Source organism: Hevea brasiliensis, chromosome 14 (assembly GCF_030052815.1).
Source record: "Hevea brasiliensis isolate MT/VB/25A 57/8 chromosome 14, ASM3005281v1, whole genome shotgun sequence".
Classification (NCBI taxonomy): Eukaryota; Viridiplantae; Streptophyta; class Magnoliopsida; order Malpighiales; family Euphorbiaceae; genus Hevea; species Hevea brasiliensis.
In genome coordinates, this window is record NC_079506.1 from 23,993,608 (window position 1) to 24,004,199 (window position 10,592).

Here is a 10,592-nt window from a genome sequence, read left to right on the forward strand (position 1 = left end):
TTCTTTTTAATCAGCTGAATTAGACCTTCTAAAGCATATGACAATGAAATGCCCAAGTCCTTTTTCTGTTATGGCATATTCTTTCCTTTTGGCCAGGGATGATATAGAAATTGTTATAAGCCTTGATATAATCATGTTTTGGCTTGGAATGTCCCTCAGCAATTTGAATTAGGAAAAAAGTTACTGTTTTCTTTGAAGTTCTTTACAGGCATTTCCTCAATAGAGGAGTGGCTTTACTTATCTTGTTAATGAAATGTGGACTGATGGTGATTCCAAGTTGAACAAATGCTCTCTCAGGTAAGGCTGCGCCCACCTTTTGACTTTTCATTAAGCATGTTTGGTTTTTACAGGAAGCTATATAGGTTTTCATGACTAAGACTATGGAGAGATTGCGTTTCTAATTATTATTGTTATTGATAGGTAATTTTCTATCTTACAGGAACATGCTGAGAAGAGAAATCAATGAGCAGTATCACCTGAAACTTGGACCTGTCAGATTTTTTGAGCAAAATTGGGGTATGTAGGTTTTCCTCACTTCGCCAACAGTGGGTAGAATGATGTAGTTAATCTATTAGGATTAATGGATTTGATCAGTCTAAGGACTTGTTTTTGACGGTGCTGGTAAAGTTGTTGAGATAAACATTATATATATATATATATATATATATATATATGCTCAACTCAACTAAGTTTTTATCTCAAAAATTTATTGGGGTCAGCTATATGATTCTTTTTCTACGTTCTAAAGGATTTTGAGTTAAATCCTCGGAAATATGTATATATATATATATATATATATATATATATATATATATATATACTAGTTAGAGAATATTAAAATAATTTAAAATTAAATTTTACAAGTTTTAATTATAAATACATTAAAATAATGAAACAGTTTTTTCAAAATAGCTTTTTTTAACTGCATCTAAAATGACGTTTTTTTGATAGCTCTCCACAATACCAAATAGGCACTAAATATATATCAACAATATGATTTTTAAATGGCCTAATGGCAGAAAAAACAAAAAAAAAAAGGCTCAAATTTTCTGAGTTTTATCAATTATAGTCAACTTTTTTTTTTTTTGTCAATTTTGGCTTAATTTGAATCTTTCGTATTAATTATGGCCCTGGTAACACAAAAGTTTTAAATTAGGTCAAAATTGACAAAAAAAAATAAAAAAAAGAAAGACTATAATCAACAAAATTCGCAAAGTTTAATTTAATTTAATTTTATTTACCATTAGGCATTTTTAAATTAGGTCTGGCATTTGACATTGCCAACAAAAATCACCTCTGTGCAAAGTAAGGATAAAACTGTGTACGTCAAACTAAAATAATTTGCAATCATCTTTGCATTCTCGTTTGTTACCAATTAATTCTTTTCTGGATATCAAACTGATTATCTGGATTTCATTTGTTTTGGCAGATATCCTGATGATGTATATAGGATTCAGAAATTTAAGTTACTAATAACTTATTTTTAGAACTGAAATTTTTCATTCAACAGAAAACTGAGAAGAAACGGTTACGATCTCTACCCAACAATAACAAGCTGATCAGGAGGATCAGTCACTCGGAAACACAAGAAAGAACCAGCAGTCTGCACATTTGTTGGCATCTTTACTAACATGTCGAACTAAAATCCTGATATCGTGAACCATGGGCTTCGATTTTCGTCGGAGGCTGAGAAATCAGAGAACCAATGGCTTGGATCGATGCAGATGAGTCGGATTCAATTTTCAAGCTATTTAATAACTTTCAATTTATCTTAGCATTGTCGTTTGTTAGCTGTTGCCAATTTAGTTTTGTATAAATTATAATGAAGCGTCCAAGGGTATAACAAAATTCATAGGTCAATCTTGAGTAATGATTTGGTCTTCAAATTAGTTTCTACTATTAATTGTTTTTTAATTTAAAACAATTTAATCTCTAATCATTTATTTTATATTTAAATAATATTATATTTTATAAAAATATTAAATAGATAATAATGTTTTTTTAAATAATTAATTTAAATGAAATTTTAATGTAAAAAGTAATTTTTGAGAATATTTGTGAATTATAAATAAGTTATCCAGATTATGTATTGTCAAATTAGATGATATAAAACAAAACTTATTAATAAATGTTAATAAATTTTTTTAATATATATATATAATTTAGTAAAACAAATTACTTGTTATGAATTATTTTTTTATTATTTTATATTCAAATAATTATAAATATATAAAACATTTAACATTTTATAAATAATTATTTATTTAAATATAAAATTTAAATATAATAACTATTTTGTTAATAAAATAAAATTTTAAAAATTAAATTGTTTTGAGTGAAAAAGCTGCTAAAATGGGGAATTTAGATGGTAAAAATCAATTTGTTTATAGAATATTAATTTAAAAATCAAATTGTTATTAAAAAAACAAATCAGTTTTCATTAAGTTATAATTTACCTTTTTAGTTTATGAATAAAAATGTCTCTAATACTATTACGATTTGCCTTACGCAATATCCATTCAATTACACTAGTCGACGAGACTGTTGCTGCTCATCTATATTAAAGAAAGATGTAACTATCAAGTTCAACTGAGCTTCCCACCATTGACAAAATAACAGCATTTTGGGAGAAGGCGTAACAAAAGTTTGGTTTAATTTGATTCACTGTTTCATCTACCAGTATATTGCCGTGCAGTTGGGAGGTAAGACCCAGAAGCATTGAGCTAATCAGCTGTCAGCGCCCACTTTCCCCAGACTTGCCATATATGTCATATAAATTGTCCATAGATATGAAAATGAATTGCTAACCAGTGGCTGTCAGAAAAATAATTATAAGAAGGTAAATCGAGTAAAAATATTATATAAAATAAATTCTTGAAGAAGAAGAAGAAGAAAAACAATACAGGGCAGTGAATCTAACCATACCTGTAAATGGACAGGGATGAATTTGAAAGTGATAAAATCACACATGGGCCAGTACATGACACCATTCATCATCGTCGGCAACAAATCCCGCTTTAACCGGGCAATAATCTCATTACTGTTCTCACCTAATTTGGCCATCATGATAACACATAAAAATTAACAGTGAAAAATTTTTACAATAGCGTACATTAAGATGATGCAATATTCTGTGGAGGATAACTATGCCTTAGCTTGTAAGAACAGAAGGGTAAACAAATTTGGTTGAAGAAAAGTCAATTCATGTAACCAGTTTAATAGATAAGTAATGGTTAGACATGAATTGACAAGTCTAAATATGTTGACATACTTTCTCAAACTAAATATGATCAAGTTCAAAATTGTATGAAAGTTACTTTTACCATAAAATGTGCTTCAGCTCACATGTATTGTAGTTCAAACAGGGTGCTTTTCCGTTAGGGTGCCTTAATGATCTCCTCCATGACCATGAGACTACCAATGGTCTCACAGTCTCACTTGGTACAAGTCCTAAAGAGTCCTAGTAATAGTAGTAATATAAGTCCAAGAATTATGGCAATACACCTTCATTCATTGCATTTCTTCAAGAATGAAACAAGTCAAAAGGTGACTTCTAACTTTCTCAAGTAACTTTACTATCAAATTAAAAGTACTCCTATTATTGATCACAATATCATTCACATAAATTAAAACACTTCCATTAACACCAGTAAATAGTTTGCTAGTGTGCTTAGTGGTCATTCACACAAGGAAAAACTATTCAAGTGTCATATTTTCCGGTAATCAATTAAAAATATTTGCAACAAGGGTGAAATTAATTTGCTTCGAAGGAAGATAGTGGATAGTAATAATGAATGAAAAATAAATAAAATCACTTCAATGGTTATTCCAAATTACCAATAAACTTCATATACAATGAGAATATGGAAACCAAAACTAAACTCAAAAAAATCAGCAACTAAAAATTTAAGCTCACCTTGTAGGCATGCGTTCAAGGAGAAGAAAAGAGCTGTCATGGCAGGTCCATAGATTGTCTGCCCCATGATAATTTTCTTAAATGTTGTGATTAAATCTCGCTTTGGAAATTGTTTTGACACAAAGTTGAACCAATAATGCAGCGTTGGTCCTAGAACGAGCATACCATATGCTGCCATTCGCAATGTCCTCACCAAATCATAAGGTTCTGAAACTGGCTGTGCAATTGTCTGCAGAGAAGTTTTATATGAAATCCCCATAAATGACTTCAGAAATAAGATTACTCCTAAATTTCAGTGCAAATGTACAGAAATTAATAAATGTAACCAAACAGGCTGGCACAACCGCATATGGTTTTTACATAGAAAGCAAAGAAGCAAAGGAAATGATTCAAACTAAAATGTACAGAAGAAAGATTGACGCCATAAATAATTCGTACACAACCATAAGATGATCTGAATGTGTATTTCACTAACACATCACGCTGCATGTGACTACTTTAGAACTTTACCATTCAGACATGACTCACATGAGCTATCCAACTATCCAGTGACAGAACATGGACTTTATAATGCTACTACCTGATTAACCTTGAAAACATTTGGCCATGCCTATTTCATTTCTGAGATGTCATGTAAATTCTAAAGAGCTCTGGCAATAGAACTAAGATACACAAGGAGAATAAACAAATAATTGGAATAAACAACTAAATGTAGCCATGATGAAAAATTCAAGATAGGCATAAGTAATGAGGGATAAAACTCTAGATAAATCCATCTAGAAACCTAAAGGTTTGCTCCAAGTTCGTGCCAATAAACTTCTGTGAACCCTTAGATTATGAATAGCAAAGCAAACGGACCACAATATAAAATTAAAAGCTCTTCGACAGTGCAACACCATAGAAGAAAACATAAAAGGTCTGAATGAAATTTAAATCCAATGCCACCATCTGTTGCTTTGCTACAGTTTCAGTAAGGCTAACATTTCATTTTCTCAACACCACATGGTAAGAATCATAATAATATTCAAATGCCCCAATGCAATAATATTCAAACTAAAGCTACAAGTTAATACAAACCATCTTCGAAAATGTAAACCTTTCCGCTCATTTGTCAGATATAGCACAACCAGCAGGGATTCATATTGTAAGATACAATCAGAGAACTATTACTCACATAAATGTGAGATCCACCTTCTATAATAAATAAAATGTGTCACATGTATGTGAGTGCAATGAACACTATTTTTTGTAGCACAATGCCATTGCCAGTACCTAACAATCTCCCCAACTCCATAGGGTACAAAAAGATAACACTAGGCCACTGCTACATTAATAAGCAATCAACAGAACTCCATTGTGACAAAACTTAAAAGGCAATATATTGATCCCTTTTTCCTATAAATTCAACAGGATTTAAAACAACAACATAAGGGGAACTCAAGCTTTCTTGAATTCAAAATTGACATTAAAAAAAAAAAAGAGACTTTTTCTAAAATCTAAAACGAAATGATATACAATTCAAAGGATCACACTTAATTTAAGAAATCAAAAAATAAAAATAAATAAATAAATAAATAAATAAATCAACCTCATTTCAAACAACAAAAACCCAAAAATCCAGGTACTGCGTTTGGTTACATTCATTTTGTTAAATTACCTGAGAAGAAAAGTCAGCAGCAACATAAATAAGCGAGGATGTGACACTCTTTGTCAAAATAGGCCGAGACTTCACCATCGCCAAGTACCATCCAACAAACGACGCCGCTGCATTCGATGAAGAGTAAGACGATGAAGAAGAACAGGATGAAGGAGAGGTGAAAAAGGGAGGAGAAAGCTCATTAAACTCTCTAGATTTCCTGAAAAATTGAGGGAATCGAAAGGAAGCTCTCGACTGCGTTGTCTGGTGGTTGATAATCGAATGAATTGTTGTCGTCGCCGTCATGGATGGGTCAAGCCCGGCGTCTGTGATAATGTGGCTACGCAACATCCGGTGGATGCTGGATTTTCTCAAGAAGGACCCGCTCATTTTGGTGGCGCTTTCTCTCTATCTCTCTCTTAGCTGCAAACTCGTCCTCTCTGGTTTGGTGAACAAAAGAGTTTTTGAGAGGCGTTTTGCGGTTGGGGTTTTATGAGAGAGAGAGAGAGAACGAGAGGGGACGGATGGAGCGTGAACAAACTGTACACGAGTTTTTCCTTTTTCTTAACACTACTTTCTCGATTATGAATATGACTTTCTACTCGCTCTTTGTCCCCCTAGTTTATTTCTATGGTTTTATTTTATTTTATTTTATTTTATTTTTATTTTTAATTTTTCTAATAATTTATTAATTTTATTGTTGGAAGAATATTTCTGATTGGCAATTTTTATAATGCAGCGAGTACCACATTCTCTACTGGCGCGAGTGTGCAGATTGCAGAAGACCACAAAATCAAATTTAATACATTTCAAGAGTTCAGACACTGCTCACTATTTCGACACGTGACCACGCACGATTACTTCCGTGCAACATATCTGTTGGATTCTACCTCTGAACGTCTTCACCTCTCTGTGATTATTTGTATTATTATTTCCTTTGATATTATTTTTATTATAAAAAAATAAATAATTTAACAATTTATTTTATAAAATAATTTTTAAATAATTAATTATAAAAAAATTTATTAATTTAAGGAAAAATAAACTTTTATGATGCCTGTTATAGTAAGGTCTTATGAATCTTACCAAGCAAAATGAATATAGTCGGAAACTTATAGAACATATTAAAATAACTAAGATATTACAAATATCTTAAATTATTTTATAAAGTTTTATAATTTAAATTAAAATTATAAATTTAGATGTCCAATGTTGTATCTTATTTGTTTATTATATGTGTTTCTTTTCTCTAAAAGTAATATTTTCGTAATTAATGAATATCATTTTATAAAAATATAATATTTTTCATAACATATTAAATTTTTTAAAAATTATAATAAAATTATATGTTTTAAATGTGAAATTTTAAATGATTATACTTTATTTAGTATCATCTATATTAATATTTTTGTGAAATTACTAAAAAATAAAATATATGTATATAATAACTTTATTTTTCGGTTGAATTAATAAAATTGTTATAATTAATTACTTTATGAAAAATATATCATTTTATATAAATCTTGTAAGATGAATTCTAAAATTATATTAAAAAATTTTATATTTTTAGTATATTAATTTTATTTTATATGAAATCAAGTTATCTTTATGATTTATTAAGAAAAATATAATAAATTAATTTAAATAAAAATATATGATTTTTTTAAATGGACTCAATTATTAGAAAAAAAATATATGATATTTTTAAGTGAATTTGATTATTAATTATGCTTTTTCTTGAGAAATTGTACTCTTAATGTAATTTTAGATTTTAAAAAATAATTACAAATTTCGATGAAATATAAATTATTTAAACGCCACATTTTAAAGATTTATTAATCCATTATATTCATAGGAATCTAATTTAATTTAATAGGATTTTGTAAATATTTGAATAATTATTGTAAGATTCCCAAATATTTTAAATTTGCAAATAAATAAAATTTATAATTAAGTTATGGCTTTATCACAGTGAAAATGTCTAAAATGTCCTTAGTTGTGTTTTCAATATGAAAACAATTTAATTTTTTAGATTTTATTTTATTATTTATGCTGTGATATTTGGTTAAATTTATAAATTAGTTCATATAATTTTAAAACTAAGTAATTTAATTATTGATATTTTAATAATCTTATAAGTTAATTTCTACTATTAGAATTGAGATCTCATTAAATTTAGTAAAACTAATAAAATAATTTTAATTCTATTTTCAATCTAAAAATAATTTAGTCATTAAATTTTTATTTTAATAACAATTTGTTTATATTCATTTTTTTCTTTTTTTATAATAATATAATATATGAAAATGCTATAAATTGATATATATATATATATATATATATATATATATATATATATATATATATATATATATATATATATATATATATATATATATATTATTAAAATAATAATATCATAAATAAAATTTTACAAAATTATAAAAGCTTATTTATAAATAGATATAGTATTTTAGGGCCAGTTTGTAAAATAAATAAATGATTTTATAATTAATTAAAATTTTTAAAGAACTTAAAGTAATTAATTTATATTTTAATAATTTAAATTTAAAAATTTTTAATTTAGTAGGATTCATATTTTAAAAATACATTATCTAAATTATTAATAAAATAAAATCTCAGAGTCTAAAGATTAAATTATTTTTAGATTAAAAATTTAGGTAAGAGCATTTTGGTCTTTTTTGTTAAAATTAATGGTAACTTAATGAAATTATAATGATAATGCTAAATTATAGATTTTGTAAAATTTTAAAAATTAAATTATTTAATTTTAAAAATATAAAAATTAAATTATAAGTTTCATTAAATTTGAGAAACTAAATTTTAAATTTATCTTTTTTTTTATTTATTCCATGTTTATCAAATTAATTGGTTGTTTGTGCAATTTAAATATATTGGGTGGTATATGTATTATTTTACTTGCTAATGTTGCTGTGAATTTTTTAGATATTGAATTTGGCTGAATTGATAATCTTCTAAAAATTAAAGAATAAATGAGACCAGTGATAATTGATTAAATATTTAATTTATAATTTATTCACTGATTTAAATGTCAGAGTGATTATCATCATCCATCTTTACTTATTCTTATTCTTTGATTATTAGAAAATCTTCAATTAAATTAAATTCAATATCCATAAAATTCAGAGTAACATCACATGTCAAAATAATATATTATTTTTAAAAAGATATTTGGAAGCAAAAAATTTTTAAATGATATATTTTCACTGCTTTAGGCAAAATAGTAATTTCGAGTCTTATATGTTTGGGATGAAGTACGCAGAATTGTGAGAAAAGACAGAGCGAAGACTAGGTCAAAAATCCACCTTAAAACAGGCAGGGAGTATAATACGGTTTAAATTGAAAAATTGAATTGGATTGAATTAATTTGATTTAATTAGTTCGATTTTAAAATTTAATTAGTTTAATTTATAATTTTTAATAATTTTAATTAATCAATTTGATTCAATTATTTTAAAAAAATTAAAAAAAAATTAAATCGAACTGAAATTATTAATATATATATATAAAGAAAAATCAAAGAAAGTCGAATCGAATCCAAAGATTTTTAAGTTTTGATTTTTAATTTTTTTTTATTTTTATATTTTTATTATTTAAATTTAATGTTGAAAATATGAAATTTTATAAAATTTAATTTAATCAATTTAAAATCAAATCAAATTGATATTTATCGATTTAGTTCGATTCAATTTTCTCTTATTAATCGAATTAGTTTAATTTTTAAAATTTTTAATTTTTAATTTTTTTCAATTTGATTCGATTCAAAACCGAATCAACCATTTGCACACCCTTAAAAATATGGCTATTTTTTTTCTTATGGCCATTAACAAAAAGCAATTCCCACATCGGGCAGAATCGAGAATTATCAATTTTTTATAGATTCCATGCAGACCCTTACTCTTCGTTAGGAAAATTTTTTAAGGAAAAAAATAGAATAAAAAATAAAAAATATTTTTTTATTATTTCTTTACATTTATTTAAATAAAAATATAATAAATTTATAACTTTATTTCATATATTTAAAAAAATCTTTAAAAAAATAATATTATAATTTTAATATATAACTCTACACTTTTATTATTTTTTCTTTAAATTAAATAAATTATAATAAAAAAATTAAAAATTATTTTTCCCCATTCCCTTTTTTTTATTTTTAATTAAAAAAATATTAATCACAATTTATTTTCTCTTATTTATTTCCATCTTTTCTCACTCTTTTCCTCACATACAAACAGAGTGCTGCAGATCGCCGAGCTCTGTAACGTAAGCATGTAACTCAAGTGGGCGCTATGCGGTGATGGGACGTTTAGCCAAAATGGTCGGATTTGGTCTGAACAATATTGGAAATTAAATGTACACGCGGCCAAATGGGTGTGTCACTGTGGACCATCACCTTTATTTTCACGTTTTAATAGATCTCTTTCAAAAAAAAAAAATTAATAAAATATAAAAAATATATATAAATACATATCAGCAATATAAAATTACAAATTAAATAAAAAATATTATAAAAAATATTCTCAATAAAGTTTTTTTTATATATAATTTATTTTTTTCTAAATAGATGGAGTCTTAATTTTATTTTTTTTTCAAAATTTTGATTTCACTTTTTATTCCTCACAATCTTGATTATATATACATTGGCTAATAATTTTTTATATCTAATTTAAATTAAATATTTTATTTTTTCTTAAAATTATTTCTAATAATTTTTTATATAATTTGGTTATTAAAATTTATATCATATAATTATAATACACTCACTTTAATATTTTATTTTTAATTTTTATATGTCCAATTTAATTAGATTTTCAATAAAATTATATTTTTAATCATTTTCTATGAAAAATAAATTAGTTTTGTTAAACAAAATTAGTTAACATATATCATTACTTATAAAAATAAAAAAATAAAAAAATATAAAAATGTCATTATGATTATCAATAAATAAATAATAAAGAAATAAAAAAATGAGAATAATAGAAGACATATGCAAAA

The 10,592-nt window shown here is 25.7% G+C and overlaps 1 protein-coding gene across 1 annotated transcript; it reads right to left on the reverse strand.

The window, feature by feature from the left end:
- Nucleotides 1–2,478: 2,478 nt before the first annotated feature.
- On the reverse strand, nt 2,479–5,987 carry LOC110650092 (uncharacterized). The gene is made up of 4 exons (XM_021804900.2): nt 5,574–5,987; nt 3,917–4,145; nt 2,926–3,050; nt 2,479–2,814 (listed from the first exon to the last, which is right to left on the reverse strand). The coding sequence occupies exons 1-4, from the start codon at nt 5,940–5,942 to the stop codon at nt 2,728–2,730; spliced, it is 810 nt and encodes a 269-aa protein (XP_021660592.2). The 5' UTR covers nt 5,943–5,987; the 3' UTR covers nt 2,479–2,727.
- Between the last annotated feature and the right edge of the window lie 4,605 nt (nt 5,988–10,592).

Excerpts from the sequence above, each read along its gene's own strand:
- LOC110650092 (XM_021804900.2), bottom strand. The coding sequence starts at position 5,942 with ATGAGCGGGTCCTTCTTGAGAAAATCCAGCATCCACCGGATGTTGCGT. Across the intron at positions 4,146-5,573 it reads CTGCTGACTTTTCTTCTCAG|ACAATTGCACAGCCAGTTTC; the intron begins GTAATTTAACAA and ends ACTTCTCTGCAG. Across the intron at positions 2,815-2,925 it reads TCATCCCTGTCCATTTACAG|CCACTGGTTAGCAATTCATT; the intron begins GTATGGTTAGAT and ends TTTTTCTGACAG.